This window comes from Lynx rufus, unplaced genomic scaffold, assembly GCF_022079265.1.
Source record: "Lynx rufus isolate CCGP_SWC_20201006 ecotype Redwood Valley unplaced genomic scaffold, mLynRuf1.p SCAF_1, whole genome shotgun sequence".
In the NCBI taxonomy this organism is placed as follows: domain Eukaryota; kingdom Metazoa; phylum Chordata; class Mammalia; order Carnivora; family Felidae; genus Lynx; species Lynx rufus.
This window is the reverse complement of record NW_025814823.1, coordinates 121,511,916-121,533,404: the sequence shown is the minus strand read 5'-3', so window position 1 is coordinate 121,533,404 and position 21,489 is coordinate 121,511,916. Positions and strand designations below refer to the sequence as shown.

The 21,489-nt window shown below is 41.7% G+C and overlaps 1 protein-coding gene across 1 annotated transcript; it reads left to right on the top strand.

Moving 5' to 3' along the window:
• The first annotated feature begins 480 nt into the window (after nucleotides 1–480).
• PLAC8L1 (PLAC8 like 1) lies at nucleotides 481–21,114 on the top strand. The gene is made up of 4 exons (XM_047102050.1): nucleotides 481–605; nucleotides 5,558–5,691; nucleotides 19,703–19,839; nucleotides 20,974–21,114. The coding sequence occupies exons 1-4, from the start codon at nucleotides 481–483 to the stop codon at nucleotides 21,112–21,114; spliced, it is 537 nt and encodes a 178-aa protein (XP_046958006.1).
• Nucleotides 21,115–21,489: the final 375 nt, after the last annotated feature.

Here is a 21,489-nt window from a genome sequence, read left to right as displayed (position 1 = left end):
TAGGCTTTGCCTCACAACCCTGCTTAACAAATGCTTTGAAATTCAGAACCTGCAACAGTCATTCTCCATGGGTTTGATGAGAAGGGTATATAGCAGAGCTGGCAATTCCCTCCTGTTGTCTTTCTAATGTAACGCTGAACTATGATTGTAGACCTTTTCCCTCAACTGCACTTTTTTCTAATTTTCTTTTCTCTCTGGACATTTCCCCAGCATTGCTGGGGTCCACACCTCCATAAGGCATGTCTCAGAGGCTTACTTCGGAGACTCTTAAATACCCTGAACGTGGACATGTCCAGTTAGATGTGTACCTGTCTTTAAAGAAATAAGATGTCTGTTGTTATAGTGCTATGACCTCAGGTTCCAGAATATCAGTGCAACATTCTTTAGAAGGGATGTTTCACTTTGGATTAAGTCTACGTTTGGAATCAGCCTATTATCAAGGGGAGAAGGTTAATCCCGGTGACAGGAAAACACCCCACTATGAACTGGTTTGGAAATTACTTCTCTAGATTTCCTGAGGATGTTTCCTTACTCAACATACACTCACCTCTGTTGCTTTCACTCAGATCATCCGAAGATGAGCAATATTTTATTTCCAGCACGAGGTAGAGAGTTTGGTGATACCCTTTTCTTCCAGGTTTTTCTCTTTGGGTAGCATGTCAAATCTCTCTCTCTCTCAATCTCTTTAACAATCAGTCTCTTCTTATAAGGATCCAGAGAGAAGAAAACTGGGCTTGAGAAGAAAGTAGTTGCTATCCTTTTCTATGGGTACTTGAAAAGGGACAACCGATGAGTTCCTTCAGGCCGTGCTTGGCTAGTGAAAAGAGAAGGGCTGGCTTGGGTGAAAGAGTGTCTCTTTACCCTTAAGTTACAATGTCGAACCCTGACCAAGTGAAACTTTATTTCTGGTGGCTGCTAGTAATTTCTACCCTTTTGAAATAAAAACTCGAGGGCTTTGGCTTCAGTTAAATTTGAAGTAATCAAGGAGGCCTGAATGGAAGGTGGAATGAAACCTTAGAATTGCAAGTTTCATCAAGGGAGAGAGAGAGTGACAGGAAACCCCCTTCAGGCAGAAGCACCAGGCAAGTGGGGCCATGGCCTGGGGAATGCGTTCTGCTTCGAGAAGAGGAGAAGGACAGAGTGAGGTCAGAAAGGGGGAAGGGTGTGCACCTTCAGTAGGAGCAGAGAACTGGAATGACTTGAGTCAGTGTCCTGCCTCCCACCAGATGAAGCCTCCCTCTGCTTCTGTCTTGGTTCTCCTGGGACTGTCCTGAGGTTCGCACTGGAAGTTCTCCATCCTGGGAAAACTGGGATGATGGGTCACCGTGGCTGAAGTTTTAGGTACTTGGGCAGCACACATGACACCTGGGAAACTGCCCCAGTTCTCTTCCCTCTGTTGTTTCTCAGAAAAGGGTACAGAATGCTCTCGGCTAAGTGCAGTATCACTAAGCGACAATAACAACAACCGCCATCAACTGCATGTCTACTATGTGCCAAGTGCCTGATCTTGTTTCATCCTCCAGGCAACTGGGGAGGTGAGATGTTTTTAATCCAGTTTTATGGAAGAGAGGCCAGAGCTGAGGGCTCTGACAGGGTGTGTTTTCCGAGGTCAAACAACTAGAAAGCAGCTGAGCCACGTTTGAATTTTAGGGTGCCTGGGTCTAAAACCTGTCCTCTTCCACTAAATAAAGAACTTGCTCAATTTGATGGCAAATGGACCGCTGCTCTGATTTAGCAAAGCTCTGTGACCATCAGCCTCATCTTCTGTTTCCAAACTCTTTCCTGTTCTTAATGGTAGTCGAAGATTCCCCGGGATATGCGGGGAGCTCAGAGATGTGCAGGAAGCTACAGTAGGTGCTTTAGTCTGATACTTGTAGCAGCCCCTGATTAATTATTCAGTTTTTAAAGGACCTACTAAGTGCCTGGCACATAGAAGGTGCTCAGTGAAGGGAAGCTATGCTTGTTGTTTTAATTATGACACGTGAGCTATAATCTTGAGCTGCAACTTTTTAGTGAATGCATATCAATTCAAACATTTTAATATTAAAATCACCAAGGATTCAGGGTATTAAGACACTCAGTAATACACTTGCTGAATTCAGAATTAAGCAAACACACAAAAAACAACTTTTTTTCCCCCACCACGGAGAAGGTGCTTGCTCTCTTTGCTGTTTGATTTGGAATAGAGGACAGCCTTCCTTGCCATCATAAAAGCTGTTACACACAGAATGCTGAGATGGAAGCAGAAATTGTTTTCTAGGGCTGAAAGCTGTAAATGGTTCGTTTCAGGGAAAAACCTAATCCAGAGGCTCAGGACTATGAAATTCCTTTACTAATATCAGAGATAATTGGAAGCTCCCAGTATAAGGACAGAAGCCCCAAGTTGTGAGCGTCACATTGAGAGATAAATGCCTTGGCCTGTATAGAGGGATGCGGGGAGCTCTTAGGCCAGTCTCTGCTTTTATTTCCTCTTTCAACACCTGAGAGTTGTACATTTGCTAGAGAAGGAAACACAGTTAAGATCACATGATTTATAACTAGATTTGAGGAGGACTCAAAGAGACATGGGCATTCAGTTTGGTCCGGTTCAACAAATAACCAACCACATGGCCCTTAGGTGTCAAGGTCGTGTGCTGGATTCTGGGCTTATATGGAGAAGCAGGATGTCCCTGCTGACCCCAAGGAGCTCACACGGAGACGGAGGAAGTAATAATAAATTAATTATAAAGGTGGTTTCCTCGGGGCCAATTTGAAATCTTCATGGTTGTCTTAATCTGCTTGGGCTTCCGTATCACAACACCGTAGACTGGGTGGTCTAGTGGACAGAGATGCATTTTCTCACAGTTCTGGAGGCAGGAAGTCCAAGGGTAACGTGCCAGCAAGCTCAGCTTCTGGGGAGGGCTCTCTACCTGGCTTGTATCCTTCTCACTGGGTACTTAACGTGGGCTCTTGACATGGCACTTCTATCTGACTAGGATCCTACCCCTATTCCTCACTGAACCTTAATTACCTCCTAAAAGCCTTCTCCAAACAGTCACACTGGGGCTAGGGCTTCAACATAGGACTTTGGGGGAACACAGTTCATATACCACAGGCCCTAACCCACATCATTAAAATGTTTTAAAATGTAACTCATACCATAGGTTATATCCACATCCACATTTTTTTTTTTTTTTGCTGTCCAGTAAGTGAAAGGATTTTTATAATTACTTCTGAAATTATTCGGCTAGCAGTAATTAATTCATTTTATGATTGGCACTTGTTTCTTAGTAATCATTCATACTTGGGATTTTCTGCAAAATGAGAATTCTAAATTGTTTCTCAGTGTAATGAAATATTTGTGGGTTTGTAAATTTGACGGTTAATGAGATCGGCATAATGCTAGATTTTTGTGTTTAGTTGAGCATTAGCTAATTTTGCGGTCTGTCTTATAGTTTTTATATTTTGGAGCCACTATTTTTTTCCAGGTCTCAAATACTTTTGCAGGCTCTTGGAAAATGTGTTAGCCTCTAAGCATTGCCTATAAATACCTAAGGGATAAAGGGGCTTCTAGCCAGGGAGCTCCTGACCTTAAGCTCTCCTCCAGGCTCTCATGCCTCTCCCAGCTCGTGTCTCAAGGGCCCTGAAGTCTGGCTCTGTTCCAACCGTCCTCTTCCCCGCCAGCCTACCTCCTATTCAGTGTTCCTTGCCATCTCTGTTACATTGACATCACCACCCACCTAGTGGGAGACTCAGAGGTTCCCGCGGTCATCATCAGTGGTCTCCATATCCACCTGTATCAGGTTTCAGGATGGTGTCAGGAAGACTGCATAGGTATTGCCTGGCAACTCTGTTATGAGTACTGATTTCTGTACCTCATGTCTGGAGACCTGTGCTGTTGGCTTGGGGCGAGACTTGGGCATTTGTGTTTTTAGCAAGCTCATGTGCTTATTAAAAAGCACACCAGATTTGGGAAGGTGTGGACGTGGGTAGCGTTGGTGGAATGAAACAGAGATATAGATCTTAACAAGAACAGTGCACCCCCGTTGCATTTATTGCCCCAGTTTAGAGATTCTCAGAGGGCCCTTCTGCTGTTTCCAAGATGCCCTGAGGGTGTTGCCTTAAGGGTGCCCAAGAATGTTCCACTCTGGCCTCCAGGCTCTAGGTCCCAGGTGCTGAGCGTTGGTGACTAGTACCGCAACGACAGCTGTTACGGGAAGAAATTCTGCTGTCTCTTGTTTATTTTGTCTCAAGGATGAGGCAGGCTCTTTAATTCTTCACAGCACACCAGAGACAGGTACAAACTGTTAATGAGGCTTGCCAAAAGGGAAGCACAATCTAGAATAATTACTACCATGTACAGGCTCCCTCCTCTCCATCTGCCCCTTCCGTAAGGCTAGGTACAACTTAGCCTTCACTGTGGGGCTTGCCCCAGGTATCCCCATGGTAGGAGCTCAGGTCAAACTGTCTCCAGAAAGAGAAAGACGTTTTTTCACCTCACTTTTAAAGCCCATCCCCACCTGTTGGGATGAGCACTGGGTGTTGTATGGAAACCAATTTGACAATAAATTTCATATTAAAAAAAAATAAAGCCCATCCCCTGGGCCCATATTTCCTACTTCAGAATGATAGAGTAGAATATCTATTCCCTTCAGTGAAAACGAACCCAAATTGTACTTTGTGGGCCCAGTAGGACAATCTTACAGTACTTTGATATCAAGACATCTTCTTTTTATTTTATTAAAATTGTTTTTAAGTTTATTTATATATTTTGAGAGAGAGAGCAAGCCGGGGAGGGACAGAGAGAGAGGGAGGGAGAGAATCCCAGCCAGGCTCTGCACTGTCGGCATAGAACCGCATGTGGGGCTTGAACTCACGAACCTGAGTTGAACCTGATCAGACTTGAGCTGAAATCAAGAGTCAGACACTTAACCGACTGAGCCACCCAGGCACCCCTCAAGATGTCTTCTGAAGTCTTGGTTGTTCACTTAAATGATACTGCATGTTCAACTTCCATAGCCTAGTCCCGATTTCCATGTCTGATTCCTTATTAATCTCTTCAACAAAGGCTCAAAACCCTTGGGGTGTATGTAGCCTCACTCAGGTCACCTTGTTACATACTCTCTGGGCATAGCAAACTAATTATATGTCCTTCATTTGACATAATAACCCTATGAGGTCATTTTTCTTTATCTCATATTTGGATAAACAGAAACAGGTTAAGCGACTTCACCAAGGTCACTTTTCCTGGAAGTGGCATGCTGGGATTTGAACTGAAGCCTCTTGGTTCCAAATTGTGAATTTAGCTATTAGGAAACACTGAGGAAATAGGCTGGGCATTAAGGTGGAGTGACAGGATCTGGAATAATCATGCCATTAACAGAGATAGGGCACAGTCAGTGGAGAAGGAGTGATGAAGTAGGAGGGGAGTACATGGTGAGGAGCTTGGGCTATGAAGTAAGAACCACTTGGCATTCTTGGGTCCCTTTCTCCTCTTTATCACTCTGTCTTGGCTTAATGGTTATCCTTCTGAACCATTATCTTTGTTTTCAAGTTAATCACCATTTTGACTCTCCAGGAGCCATGCACCAGCCCAGGCCGTGACGAAGCAGCCTGTCTGGGGAGATACCGGCAGGACCACAATCATGATTGTCCAGACAGGTGGAGACTGGAGCACTGGCCTCTTCAGTGTCTGCAGGGACAAGAGAATTTGTATGTTTTTCCTGTTCATTTTGAGTTCTCCTTTACTATTTTCTTTCCCCAGGCATCAGATGGGTGCAAAAGCTACGTCAGGCACAAGGACAGAAATATAATGTTTTTAGAATAACTGGACTGATCTTCTAGTGACTCATATGCACTTATTGGCAGGAAAAATCCTGCTTTTCAGGGATGGGAATGCTTTTATAGAGTCAGTGGTGACTTCAGAGATTTTTTTTAAATGACAAAATTCACTGTTGGCAAAGATGCCTTAGTGGGCCCCCCCATCTGCTGCTGGTGGGAGTTTAAATTGGTATAACCTTCCTGCCGGATGGCTTAGCAATACATATAAAAAGAACCTCAAGTGTTACATAGTGTTTGACCCAGTAATTACATTTTTAGGCGTTTAGTCTAAGGAAATAAATCCACATGCAAAGATTTAGCAACATTAAATTTTGCGGCATCGGATATCCCAGCAACAGTCTGGAACAACCTAAAATATTTGATGGGGGCATGCATACAAGGAATTATTATACAGCCATGAAAAGTCATGTCGTAGAATAACATTTAATGGGATGAAAGATGTCTTGGTATTTTTTAAATTTAAGAAGCAGACTATAAAGCCAAGCATGATAGATACCATTTGTGGAAGGGTGGGGGCCATACTTGAAAAATGCCAGGCGGGATACAAATACAAAAGTTTATGACATGTCTCCAGATGGTAGGCTAATGAATCATTTTTATTTCCTTTTTTTTGCTTATCCCTTACTAGTATTTCTATGAGGAATGTGTGGTACTCTTATAAGAACAAGAATAATCACAAAAGAAGCCCCCTTTGTTGACTGAAATATTTTCATATGCTTGTTCAGCTATAAAGATGTACCAATAACACTGTCCACCAGCTATGTGATTTTCCTCTGGGAATGAAAGTTCAAAGCACATTGATTTCATTTTTATCTTAGGACATTCTGATGTGTCTCTGGTACCACACGTCAGCATTCCCTTCCAGGTCCTACCTTTGCCCTAGGGAGCAACTCGGTCACAGGGTCTTTCTTGTATATGTTGGGGTGAGGTGTGTGGGGGGGTCCCTTTGTTGGATAAGCATTAGCTACTAATGTTGAAAATCCAACAGACCCTGGATCTAATATTTTGGAAGAATATGGCTTTCCGTGCCCATTTCAGGTTTCTGAGAAGGTCTGAATTTGTTTCTAAAGCCTCACAGAGTTGATCAATCAGCAATTGATCTCAGCCGTTTCGTGGTCCACATCCCCATTCAGCCGAGAGTCTTGCTGAGACCAAAGCTCTCCCACCATGTTTTGGTGATCTGGTCATCCAGCCTTGAGCCCTTCACCGTCTGCCTGGGCCTCACAGAGGAAAGACTGCCCAGTACAAAACCTTGCCCTCCATCCTGTTCCTTTGTCCATCTGACCCAGAGCTCAGCAGGCTTCTTCCTGCCTCTGCTATCTGTGTGGACTTCTGACCAGATAATGATGGCAGCCATTCTCTGATTCTCTCAGCATTCTTCTTTGTTCTCTTCCAGATACTCTGACTTTGGCTGTCCCCCAGTACTGAGGTACAGAGAAGACAGAATAGCCATGTGGAGACATAGCATTGAATTGGGAAGTGGACCATTTTCCTTTCCTAGCTTGTAGGTGGTAGTTGGGGGACCACCAGTGCATTTTCTAGTAGGACAAAGCCTCAAATATACTGTAGTGGTGAGGAGAACATGATTATATGAGATAGACCTTGCCAGATAGAGATCTTAACTCTGCCTCTTACCGGCTATTTGGCCTTGAACAAATTCTCTGGAATTTGCCACCTCTAAAGTGAGGATAATAAAGGTGCTTACCTCAGGGGTTGTTGTTAAGATTAAAACATAATGTCTGGAACTTATAAACACTGCCTTGGAACTTAACTGAATCAGAGTTTTTTGGGTCGCATGCTATCGTTGAATAGTCCTTTCAAAATTCTTGTCTACCTACAGCTTCTGAATGTGACCTTATTTGGAAATAGGGTCTCTGCAATGTAGTCTAGTTAAAAAGAGGTTATAGTTGATTAGGGTGGAACCTAATCCAATGGCTGATGTTCTCATAAGAAGCAGGAAATTTGGACACAAACACTCAGAAGAGAAAGCCAGGGGAAGAACAGAGGCAGAGATTGGGGTAATGCATTCCCAAGCCAAAGAATGCCAAAGATTGCTAGCATCACCAAAAACTTGGAGAGAGGCATGGACCAGACTCTTCCTCCTGGAGGAGGAACTTCTGGAAAGAATTAATCCTGCTAACACCGTGATTTCATACTTCCAGCCTCCAGAATTCTCCAGTGAGAATAGTTAAAAAAAATTTTTTTTTAATGTTTATTTATTTTTGAAGGAGAGAGACAGAGCATGAGCAGGGGAGAGGCAGAGAGAGAGGGTGACACAGAATCCGAAGCAGGCTCCAGGCTCCGAGCTGTCAGCACAGAGCCCGACATGGAGCTTGAACTCATGGACCGTGAGATTATGACCTGAGCCAAAGTCACACGATTAACCGACCGAGCCACCCAGGCACCTGGAGAATAATTTCTTTTTAAAATTTTTATTTAAATTCCAGTGAGTTAACATACAGTGTAATATTAATTTCATGTGTATCATATAGTGATCTAACAATTCCATACATCACCCAGTGCTCATCACAAGTGCATTCCTTAATCCCCGTCACCTAGTTTACTCATCCCCCCACTCACTCACCCCTTCTCTAGTAACCATCAGTTTATGAGAGAATAATTTCTATCTCTTAAAGAGGCCCCGTTTGTGGTATTTTGTGATAGCAGTGCTAGGAAACTAATACACAAACATTGGACTTCATTAGAAGGCTTTGGGTAGCTCACAAAATAAAAAAATCAACTAAAAACTAAGCTCAGAACAGACAACCTGCATTATCAGGAGCTAGCCGACTGTCTGGTTAATTCCAAACATTTTGATCCCTTTGAGAATAAAAGGGATAAAAATTTCCTGTCTGAGAATTGATGGATCAGATGGAGTGGAATTTGCCAGGTTTAGGTCATTTGGAAGGACAGTCCCATCAGTATTGCCCACAGTAATGAAGGGATAATTTCCCAAAATTATTGTCGGGTTACTGTTAACAGGAAATGTCCAACAAATACCCAATGAACTTAGTGAATCTAAGGTATTAATATTATCGTTCCTGTAAATTGTTACTATTCTCCGCCATTTTGGGAGCAGAGTAGAGTCAGGAGACTTCAACTGGCTGCTGCACCATGATTTGTACTTAATCCCAAGAGCACCTAAAAAGTTGGCTAAAGCAATGACCATCCTCACCATCGCCTCTGCCTTAAATATTGCTTCACTGCTTAGCTCTGTTCTCCATGCTCATTAATGTTCCAACCAACTGCACTAGATCTCCTGAGGAGTCCTAGCCTGTTCGTTTGAGAGCCCATTCTGGGGGCAAGGTGAGAAGGGAGAAAATGTGGAGAAATAGAATATTCTTTACATTTTGGCATGATCCGTGGAGAAGAGGCCCAGGATATACAGTACAAGGTGCTCTTGAATGTTCTATGTTCCAATTGTTATAACCTGGATGGGCCTCCATTTTATGACTGCGCAGTGTGTCTCTAATCTGACTGTCTCAGAAGAAAACTTAAAGATAATATCACTTTCCACCCTCGTTCACTGCACTGTGATTCCCAGGACATGGGTGGAGTAAGAGGGCTATGCATCCTGGGTTTCTTTTCTTCGTTGTTAAAAAGGGCTACTTTATCCACAGAATTCCGATTCGAGCAAACCACTGTGAAAATAGTTAACAAACTTGGGAACAAAAAGGAGAGCTGCTTTCCATGACTTTGTCCATGCCAGATTCCCATCCTGGGACAGTTTTCCATTGAATTTTGAGAATTATTGCTGCAATTTGTCCTCCATTAGACAAAGGGTACATTATGAACAGCAATGATTTCCATTTTTTTTTGACATTTTGCTTCTTCATTTTATTGCGATTACTTTTTTTTTTATATGAAGTTTATTGACAAATTGGTTTCCATACAACACCCAGTGCTCATCCCAAAAGGTGCCCTCCTCAATACCCATCACCCACCCGCCCCTCCCTCCCACCCCCCATCAACCCTCAGTTTGTTCTCAGTTTTTAACATTCTCTTATGCTTTGGCTCTCTCCCACTCTAACGTCCTTTTGTTTTTTTTTTTTTTTTCCTTCCCCTCCCCCATGGGTTCCTGTTAAGTTTCTCAGGATCCACATAAGAGTGAAACCATATGGTATCTGTCTTTCTCTGTATGGCTTATTTCACTTAGCATTACACTCTCCAGTTCCATCCACGTTGCTACAAAAGGCCATATTTCATTTTTTCTCATTGCCACGTAGTATTCCATTGTGTATATAAACCACAATTTCTTTATCCATTCATCAGTTGATGGACATTTAGGCTCTTTCCATAATTTGGCTATTGTTGAGAGTGCTGCTATAAACATTGGGGTACAAGTGCCCCTATGCATCAGTACTCCTGTATCCCTTGGGTAGATTCCTAGCAGTGCTATTGCTGGGTCATAGGGTAGGTCTATTTTTAATTTTCTGAGGAACCTCCACACTGCTTTCCAGAGCGGCTGCACCAATTTGCATTCCCACCAACAGTGCAAGAGGGTTCCCGTTTCTCCACATCCTCTCCAGCATCTATAGTCTCCTGATTTGTTCATTTTGGCCACTCTGACTGGCGTGAGGTGATACCTGAGTGTGGTTTTGATTTGTATTTCCCTGATAAGGAGCGACGCTGAACATCTTTTCATGTGCCTGTTGGCCATCTGGATGTCTTCTTTAGAGAAGTGTCTATTCATGTTTTCTGCCCATTTGTTCACTGGGTTATTTGTTTTTCGGGTGTGGAGTTTGGTGAGCTCTTTATAGATTTTAGATACTAGCCCTTTGTCCGATATGTCATTTGCAAATATCTTTTCCCATTCCGTTGGTTGCCTTTTAGTTTTGTTGGTTGTTTCCTTTGCTGTGCAGAAGCTTTTTATCTTCATAAGGTCCCAGTAATTCACTTTTGCTTTTAATTCCCTTGCCTTTGGGGATGTGTCGAGTAAGAGATTGCTACGGCTGAGGTCAGAGAGGTCTTTTCCTGCTTTCTCCTCTAAGGTTCTGATGGTTTCCTGTCTCACATTTAGGTCCTTTATCCATTTTGAGTTTATTTTTGTAAATGGTGTGAGAAAGTGGTCTAGTTTCAACCTTCTGCATGTTGCTGTCCAGTTCTCCCAGCACCATTTGTTAAAGAGGCTGTCTTTTTTCCATTGGATGTTCTTTCCTGCTTTGTCAAAGATGAGTTGGCCATATGTTTGTGGGTCTAGTTCTGGGGTTTCTATTCTATTCCATTGGTCTGTGTGTCTGTTTTTGTGCCAACTTTTTTTTTTTTTTAAATGGCCTCTCTCTCCCCACCTTGGTGCTTTTATGTGAATTCACAGTGCGCTGCGATTGGCAAATGGGTGCTTCTGCGTTCTTGAAGATGGGGTTTCTGAAAGCTCAGCTGTGAAGATAAAGTTGAGGGGAAATGCATGGCTGCTAAATGGCATTGTGAGTAGAAGGTGAGGTGTCCCAGCGTTGGGAATGTTTGTAATGTTGCCCCAGAGAAGGTTTATATAGAAGGTGTAATCAACATTGGTTTGTCATTCAACCCCTGTTTACTGAGCTCCTACCTGTGTGCAGACAGATGGTGGGTGTTACAGATGTAATAGTGAATAAGACGGAGATGGTTTTGCAGATAGACAATAAGCACGTAAATCAATAAACAAAAGCATGGCAGTTGTGATAAGTGCCATGAAGGAAATAAATAGGGTGCTGTGGAAGGAATCCATAGCAGAGTGGGGTCAAGGATGGCCTCTTTGAGGAACTGACTTAAGCGGATTCCTGAAAGATGGGAAGAAAGCAGCTACTCAGGCAACCTCCCTGTGGAGGGCACCATAAGCACCAGGGGGTAAAGAACTTGGTGCGACTGGTAACCATCAGATGCCCAAGATGGGGAGAATGAAGAGGGCCAGGATTTTTGTGCCCTAGAAGAGGAAAAGGCATTGAAAAGCCTTCAGCCTGGGATTTGTGTCCCTGAACTGTATCTTGGGTAAACCATAGACTCCCTGAAGGCAGGGACCACTGTTGTCTCGCTTACCACTCCGGTGCCCAGCAGAGCACCTGGCCCACAGGAGGCACGAAGAACTATTTCCCGGACATTCCATCAATGAATGAATCTTAACCTGTATTCTCAATTCTTTCTTTCTTGCCCTTCATTGAAAGAATAATAAATCCTCTGAGTTGGAAGGGCTGTTGGAGTCAGCTGGTCTGGCCCCTCACCTGCTTGGCTAAATCTCCTCTGCATTATGCCTGGCGAGAAGAACCTGACAAGTTTGGCTTTCTGAACATTTCCAGGAAGGAGGGCTTCTCTCCTTTGGAGCCAACTCAGTGCTTTGAAGGAAAAAAAGAAAAGAAAGGAAAAAAAAAAAAGAGAAGATTTTGAATAGGTTTGCCTGCACATGATGCAAAATTCAAAAGTACCTATGCCTTTGATATATTTGCCATCTGTCCACCCAGTTTCCACCAGAGGCACCTGCTCTTACTTGAGGCCAGGTAGAGTCTATATGCTTGTAAAGATATAAAATAGTTTTAAATGAAAATACATTAATTTTTTTGTTATAAAGCTATCATGTAATCATCATAAAAAAGGAAAACACACAAGGCTTATAAATGAAAAAAGCAGAATCCTGTAATCCCAGCTGTCAGAGATAATCATTGTTAATATTTTGGTATGTGTCCTTCCAGAAGTTTTGCTGAATGTGTCTGTGTATAATTTCCACAAATAGTAGAATTGTAAACACACACCGTTCTGCACCTTTGTTTTCAATTTAACGGTATATCCAGGGTATCAGACCATATCGGCACTTCTGGAGCTAATATTTTAAATTGCTGCATAGATTCCCTTGTATGAATGTACCATGATTTATTTATCCAGAAATCCCCATTGGTGCACCTTCATGGGGCCTCCAGACTTTTTGCTATTCACACCAATGCTCCGTGAATGTCTTCGTACAGATGTCACTTTTGCATGTGTGTGAGTTTACCTGTTGGATAATTGCTGAGGAATAAACCTGCTGGCCAAATAGTATGTTCCATTTTAAATCTTGATAGTTGCTGCCAACTGAGTCTCCATTTGGAAGTTGTACTAATGTACACTCCCGCCCACATTGTATGAGTGTGCCCCATTTCTTTTTTGAGCATCTCTTACTGGTAGATGGTTCTGACTTTTTGTAATAATTGATCTGAGCTATTGCTTCGCTGAAGCTTCCTCCCACCTTCCCTACCTTTGCTCTCTGGGGCTCCGCACTCCGGTTTTGTGTAGGCTTTTTCTTTTTATCTTGCCTCCCCTGTGAGTTAGGAGGATGAATAATGAACCACATTTCGTGCATGAGGGTGGAGCCCATTTAGGAGGACAAGCCAGGAACATTTAAGCTGTGGGTGCTTACATAACTACCAGGCCTCTGGGTGTAACATAAGAAGAAGAGGCCAAATTTATGGTTCAAATCCCCTTTTGAGCCTGAGCTCCTCTAAACAATACATATATATAAAACAATACATTTTTACATATATGTATATACACAACACGTGAGTGTGTTCACCTTATAAAAAAAATGGAACATTACAGAACAGAAAACTATGTCTCCTCTTTTTTATTAAATCAGTTTGGAGGGTTTCCTTCCAGATATTTTTCTCTATATATGTATCCACAAGTAGTATATACTATTGTTTTGTAACTCTTTAAACAAAGCATCAATAGTATTACGCTGTACATATCATAATGAACTTTGATTTTTAAAATTTTTATTTTATTTTTATTTATTTTTGAGACAGAGACAGAGCGTGAGTGGGGGAGGGACAGAGAGAGAGGGAGACACAGAATCCGAGGAGGCTCCAGGCTCTGAGGTGTCAGCACAGAGCCTGATGCAGGGCTTGAACCCACAAACTGTGAGATCATGACCTGGGCCAAAGTCGGCTCAACCGACTAAGCCATCCAGGTACCCCCACTTTTATTTTTCTTAACTCAAAATATGTCTTAGAGATTTAACTCTGTTGGTTCTGAATCTTCCACTGAACTCTTAATTATTCCATAGTAGGATTTATACCATCATGGCCTATTTACACTTTCATCTATTAGTGCACATTTAAGTTTTAAATTTCAAGCTGCAGATAATGCTGCAGTGGACATCCCTGTGTTCCCTCTTTGTGTGCACGTGTAAACATTACTCTAGGGTAGATACCCCTAAGTAGAATTACAAGATCCTAGAGTGCTTAAAATTTTACTAGATTCACCCAATTGCCTTCCAAAGTGATTGTGCCCATTCCTGCTTCCAGTGGGTCCCTGTTCTCTATGGTTCTCAGCAATTTACAAATTTAGAAACATTTGGCATGCTTATGGGTTTCCAATCTGTCTTAACATGCATTTCATTGATTACTACCAACAATGAGTAGCTTTTCGTGTCTTGTTATTGGCTGTTTGTGTTTCCTCTTTGGTGAATTACTTGCTCATGTCCTGTGCCCATTTTCTTCCTTCCTTTCTCCCTTTCTCCCTCCCTCTTTCTTTCTTTCTTTCTTTCTTTCTTTCTTTCTTTCTTTCTTTCTTTCTTTCTTTCTCCTCTTCTTCTTCTTCTTCTTCTTCTTCTTCTTCTTCTTCTTTGTTTAGTTCTTTATCTATTGATGGGTAGGAGTTCTTTGCATGTTCTGGATACTCACCCTTAGCCTGTGATGTATGTTGCAAAATTTTCTCCTACAGACTCTATGGGACAGGGTTCCATCTTCCCACCTCAAGGTGTGAGCCAAGAGTGTGTGTCCTGCTCACTCCATCACACTGGAGCAGTAACATCTGACAAAAAGGAACTTTCCTAAAGTTGCATGGTGTAAGAGTGTTGCACAGGAATAAATACAAAGTAGTGGTAGTAAGGGTGCTGTCTTGGAGCAACAAGCACTGTGGCAAACTATGTACACAAAACATGAGGACATGTGGTGTTATGTGTAGTGGTTAAAACTTTGGGGCCAGACTGCCTGAGTTCAAATCAGGTCTGTGCTCTTTCCCTTTTTTTTTTTTTTTAAGTTTATTTATTTATTTATTTTGACAGAGAGAGGGCAGGAGAGAGCATGGGCAAGGAATGAGTATAGAGAGAGGAAGAGAGTGAATCCTAAGCAGGTTCTGTGCTGACAGCATGGAGCCCAGTGCGGGGCTCGATCTCACGAACCATGAGATCATGACCCCGTGATATCATGACCTGAGCCAAAATCCAGAGCTGGATGCTTAACAGACTGTGCCACCCAGGTACCCCTGTCTATTCCTAATAAATGTATGGACTTGGGTGAATTACTTTTTTTTTCTTTTCAAATTTTTATTTAAATTCTAGTTAGTTAACATATAGTGCAATATTGGTTTCAGGAGTAGAGTTCAGTGATTCATCACTTACAACACCCAGTGCTCAACCCAACAAGTGCCTTCTTTAATGCCTATCAGCCATCTAGCCCCTCCCTCACCCACCTCCTTCCATCAACCCTAGTTTGTCCTCTATCATTAGGAGTCTCTTACGGTATTTTGTTTCTTAAATTCCACATATGAGTGAAATCATATGGTATTTGTCTCTCCCTGACTAAATTATTTTGCTTAGCATAATACACTCTAGCTCCATCCACATTGTTGCAAATGGCAAGATTTCATTCTTTTTGATGGCCGAATACTATTCCATTGTGTGTGTGTGTGTGTGTGTGTGTGTGTATGTGTGTATATCAACCACATCTTCTTTATCAATTCATAAGCTGATGGAAATTTGGGTTCTTTCCATACTTTGGCCATTGATGATGATGCTGCCATAAACATTGGGAAGCATGTACCCCTTTGAATCTGTACTTTTGTATCCTTTGGGTAAATACATAGGAGTGCAATTGCTGCGTTATAAGGTAGTTCTATTTTAAACTTGATGAGGAAGCTCCACACGGTTCTCCAGAGTGACTGCACTAGTGTACCTTCCCACCAACAGTGCAACAGGTCTCCCCTCTCTCTGCATCTTTGCCAACACCTGTTGTTTCTTGTCTTGTTAATTTTAGCCATCTGACAGGTGTGAGGTGGTATCTCATCATGGTTTTGATTTGTATTTCCCTGATGATGGGTGATGTTGAACATCTTTTTATGTGTCTATTAGCCATCCGGATGTCTTCTTTGGAAAAGTGTCTGTTCATGTCCTCTGCCCATTTCTTCACTGGATTATTTGTTTTTTTGGGTGTTGAGTTTCCTAAGTTCTTTATAGATTTTGGATACTAACCCTGTATCAGCTATATCATTTGCAAATATCTTCTCCCATCCCGTAGCCTACTTTTTAGTTTTGTTAATTGTTTCCTTTGCTGTGCAGAAACTTTTTATCTTGACTAAGTCCCAATAGTTCATTTTTACTTTTGTTTCCCTTGCCTCTGGCAACATGTCTAGTAAGAAGTTGCTCCGGCCAATGTCAAAGAGGTTTCTGCCTGTGTTCTCCTCTAGGATTTTGATGGTTTTCTGTCTCACATTTAGATCTTTCATCCGTTTTGAATTTATTTTTAAATATGGTGTAAGACAGTGGTTCAGTTTCATTCTTCTGCATGTTGCTGTCCGGTTTTCCCAGCACCATTTGTTGAAGAGACTGTCTTTTTCCCATTGGACATTCTTTCCTGCTTTGTTGAAGATGAATTGATCCTATATAGCTATGAGTCCATTTCTGGGTTTTCTATTCTGTTCCACTAATCTATGTGTTGGTTTTTGTGCCCGTACCATACTGTCTTGATGACTACAGCTTTGTAATAGAGCTTGAAGTCTAGAATCATGATGTATCCAGTTTTACTTTTCTTTTTCAGGATTACTTCAGCTATTTAGGGTCTTTTGTGGTTCCGTACAAATTTTAGGATTGTTTGGTCTAGCTCTGTGAAAAGTGCTGGTGGTATTTTGATAGAGATTGCATTGAATGTGTAGATGGCTTTGGTAGTATACACATTTTAACAGCGTTTGTTCTTCCAATCCATGAGCATGGGATGTTTTTCCATTTCTTTATGTCCTCTTCATGTTCTTTCATAAGTGTTTATAGTTTTCAGAGTACAGATCTTTCATCTCTTTGGTTAGGTTTATTCCTAGGCATCTTACGGTTTTTGGTGCAATTGTAAATGGGATCAATTCCTTGATTCATCTTTCTGCTGCTTCATTATTGGTGTATAGAAATGCAACTGATTTCTATATGTTGATTTTTATATCCTGTGACTTTGCTGAATTCACATATTAGTTCGAGCAATTTTTTGGTGAAGTCTTTCAGGTGTTCTACATACAGTAATGTATCATCTGCAAATAGTGAAAGTGTCACTTCTTCCTTGCCAATTTAGATGCCTTTTATTTCTTTTGGTTTGATTGCTGAGGCTAAGACTTCCAGTATGATGTTAAATAGTAGTAGTGAGAGTGGACATCCCTGTCTTGTTCCTGACCACAGGGGAAAGGCTCTCAGTTTTTCCCCATTGAGGATGATATTAGCTGTGGGTCTTTCACATATGGCCTTTATGATGTTGATGTATGTTCTATCTTTCCTTATTTTGCTGAGGGTTTTTATCAAGAATGGATGCTGTATTTTGTCAAATGCTTTTTCTGCATCTATTGACAGGATTATATGGTTCTAATCCTTTCTTTTATTAATGTGGTATATATTATTGATTGATTTGTGAATATTAAACCGCTTGGGTGAATTACTTAAGTCCTCTTGCCATCAGTTTGCTTATCTATTAAAATGGATATAATAAGGGGCGCCTGGGTGGCTCAGTTGGTTAAGCGGCCGGCTTCGGCTCAGGTCATGATCTCGCGGTCCGTGAGTTCAAGCCCCGCGTCAGGCTCTGTGCTGATCGCTCAGAGCCTGGAGCCTGTTTCGGATACTGTGTCTCCCTCTCTCTGACCCTCCCCCATTCATGCTCTGTCTCTCTCTGTCTCAAAAATAAATAAACGTTAAAAAAAAAAATTAAAAAAAAAATGGATATAATAAGAGTATCTATATTATAGGATTATTGTGAGTATTAAGTGAGTTAATGAATGCAAAGTATTTTTAGCAAGGTGTGGCACATGGTGAGGTCTAATATTAGCTATTACATAATAAGAATTTGGCTTTCATATTGTTTTTGATCATATCTGTCTTGTGTACTGAGGTAATTGGATGTGTGTTTTGTTGTGTTGCCTTCAGCATCGAGTACTGCACCCTAATGAACACTTAGACAACATGATTTTATGGTGGAAAGGATTAAAAATAAAAATAACAGCATGTATTTTTTAAAAAGACTTAATAGTCACAAAGATAAGGTATAGGAATTCCAATGGACAAAAGAGCTTCTTTACAATATATTTACTGAGGATGGTGGGCATTTCTCTTTTCCAATTAAAGTGTACAGCTTGGGCAATTGTGTAAACACAATTTATTATTCACTTAGTTTGCCAGCTTTATAATTATACAATTTTGATTAATTTTTTATTTGCAGGCATTTACACTATTTCATAATCCATGCATAAAATGAGATTTGATTGACTTTTTTTTTTAATGTGCCATTGATTTCCAAGTCTCCTAATTCAGGGTTGCATACAATGTGACTACTGTGAACTCACAGTAAGTTTACTGGGCCATCTGTCCTCTGGGCTGTTCATGCCAGGGGTCAGTGCTCAGTGGGGCTCTCTGATTTTTTTAAAAAAATTATTTATTTATTTTGAGAGAGAGAGAGAGAGAGAGAAGAGCATGCAGATGTGTGAGCTGTGGTGGAACAGAGAGACAGGGAGAGAATTCCAAGCAGGCTCCATGCTGTCACCATAGAGCCTGATGCAGGGCTCGAATCCACATGATCTGATCATGATCAGATCACGATCTGAACTGAAACCAAGAGTCAGATACTTAATGGACTGAGCCACCCAGGTGCTCCTGTGCATTTTCTTGTGTATAAATGATGTCTGAATAACATTTATTACATACATGCTTTAAAGGTTATGACTAGCTTTTTGGTATTTAATTGTTTGTTATTATTACTGCTATTTTTTGCTGTTTCATAGTCCTAATTATTTGTATTCTTCAAGGTCGTCCTCTTTTGTGATGCTGGATGACTTAACATCTTAACTGTATATCTGGGATTCTTAACCTGCAGTTTGTTGATAGCTTTCAGTGGATCCTTGGACCCCACAAAACTGAATGCACAATTTTGCATGTCTGGGTATCCTTCTTTTCCCTTGAGGAGTGACTTCACAGTTATTATCATATTCTTAAAAGGGTCTGTGACCCAAAACATATTTAAAGCAGAACCTCTGCGTTAGATGTTTCATGCAGAATATGTAGGAAACAGTATCCGGAGTTAAAGATCAGTGGCTGAATAAATGAGAGACTGTTTCCAGTTGATGCTAAAGGAACCAAGCCTCTAATAGTTTACAGATTAAAACTGGCAGATGTCGGTGGCTCCATGAAACTAGCAAAAATTAGAGTAACCTTCTGGCCTGAGAAATAGAATACAGTCCTGATGAGAACAGCAGACAGAATCCATGCAGCATAAAAGATCTTTCAATCACATTGACAGAAAAAGATGCCTGTTATTCAAAAGTATCGTATACTGGGTCTATTTTAAATATTGAAAATAGATAGATGAACATAATAGAAGCAACAGCTACAATTCAACTGTAAAAAATTATTTAATGCTTTTCTCTTGACAGGAAAAAACAATTACCATCACGAATGCTAACAGAATTGTATCAGGTTCAGCTTTGCCAGTGTTTAACAAAAGAAGACAATTTTGATGTGGCTCAGTTATGGCAATTTTCATACACTGAGTTTTGACAATTGGTTATTCATTCTCAGTCCCTGATTGCAGGGAGGCAATGTAGCATTAAATTGATGGCATGGGGTTGTAAATGCTCTTTGAGATGTGGAGTTGCTCTGAGCACATCTGAGAACCTTGGTTTTCTTTTATGTGGTTATTGACAGGTTTCTGTGGTCTGTTTTGTCCAATGTGCCTCGAGTGTGACATCGCCAGGCATCACGGAGAGTGCCTTTGTTGGCCATTGTTACCTGGGTCCACCTTTGCACTGAGAGTTGGCACCAGAGAGAGACATAAAATACGGGTAAGTGTGTTTGAAAGTATATGTGAAGTTGGATCTCTATAAGAACCTGGATGTCTTTCAAACCTGCGAGTTTCAAAAAAAAAAAAAAAAAAAAGGTCTGGATGAGGATGCTTAAAAACACCACACTTAGTGGAAGCCTTTGGGAAAGGAAAGGGAAGAAATTTCTGATTTCATTCATTACGAGGATGTATGTTAACCAAAATGCCACATTATGAAGGGTACTTCAAGTGGCACCTATTATAATGCTGATCACCAGTCACTGGGCTACTTCTGTTTCTCTTTCTCTTACTGCATCAAGAGAAGATGATGGGTAGAATTGCACCAAATTTGGAGGATATACTTGGGATGGTCTGACTTCAAATGAAGACTATGTGGCATATGCAGAATTCGCTTTGGGGGTTCCTGGGGGATGCTTCAGAGTCCATCAATTTCCAGGGCAGCTGAGACTGAGGCACAGTGAGAGACTGAGCCCAGACAGATCAGACCTACCAAGATGTGGACAGTTAAAGATAAAAAAGACATCTCTTTATATATTCATGTGGAATGATCCCTAAAATATATTTTGAAGTGAAAAAAAAAAAAGGACAAGGCATAGAAGTACGCAACTATTTACATAAAAGGACTCTATATATACTTGTGTAGACACTGAATTTATGTGGAAGTGCATATAAAAACCTGCCAACAAAAGTTACCCCCAGGCAAGTTCACTGGGTGGCTGGGGACAGCTGTGGAGGAGGATGTTCTTTTTACTTCCTGTGCCTTCTTACTGTGAGGATTTTGAACCATATGTACTTATTACCCACTCCAAAGAAATAAATAATTATGCATATTAAGTCCTAACAGAAAAAAAAATATCATGGACAGAGAAATCAGTGGCTTCCAGTATGAAGTCTATATCAGAAGCCCTAAGTAAGGACTGGTCTCTGAAGTGCAAGGATGGATAAGCGGTTGAGCTGCTTGGCACTTGGGTATCCTGGTGGGTCAGTGTCCCTGGGCATGGATTTAGGGTATTGACTTGGTGGATCTTGGAAGCCATGGGTGGGCTAGGCCTTCAGGAAATATCGTAGAGGCCCCTGGGTAATGGTCATGAGTCTGTGTGGTTGGGCCACAACGGAGACCTGGGTCTCACCCTAGGGCACACTGTGTGAGGACTGGCTGGCGGTGCACTGCTGTTGGCCCTTTTCCATCTGTCAGGTGGCCCGGGAACTCAAGATGAGGGCCTCCCAACTCTACGAAATCTGTGCAGCTCCGTCAACCAAGGACAACTTTATCTGACAGAGCCAGAAAACTCTTCCTCCTCACCACCGCCCCCACCCCTTCCCTCCTCTCAAACCCCTCTTAGAAGAGAGAGTTCTTTTCACTGAAATAATATGAAAATAAAGGATTTCTCCCCTACTGTCTTTCCTGTTGTTCTCTCTTTACACGCGCCTCCGGGGAAGTCTCTCTGTCATTTGTCTGGATTTGCTCTTCCAGCCTCGCCACACAAGGCAACTTCCAGAGGTGAGTCTGTGCCTTCCACACCCGCCTGGAGTTTGAGAAGGTGGCATTTCCCCCCGGTCTTCCTTCTACCATCCTTTCATGGGAAGCTTTCTTTTGCTCACCCCCTGTTCCCAGAGCGCCAGCAGTGGGGCAGGAGATGGTTAATCTTAG

Excerpts from the sequence above, each read along its gene's own strand:
- PLAC8L1 (XM_047102050.1), top strand. The coding sequence starts at position 481 with ATGAACTGGTTTGGAAATTACTTCTCTAGATTTCCTGAGGATGTTTCC. Across the intron at positions 606-5,557 it reads TATTTTATTTCCAGCACGAG|GAGCCATGCACCAGCCCAGG; the intron begins GTAGAGAGTTTG and ends TTGACTCTCCAG. Across the intron at positions 19,840-20,973 it reads GAGAGAGACATAAAATACGG|GGCACACTGTGTGAGGACTG; the intron begins GTAAGTGTGTTT and ends GTCTCACCCTAG.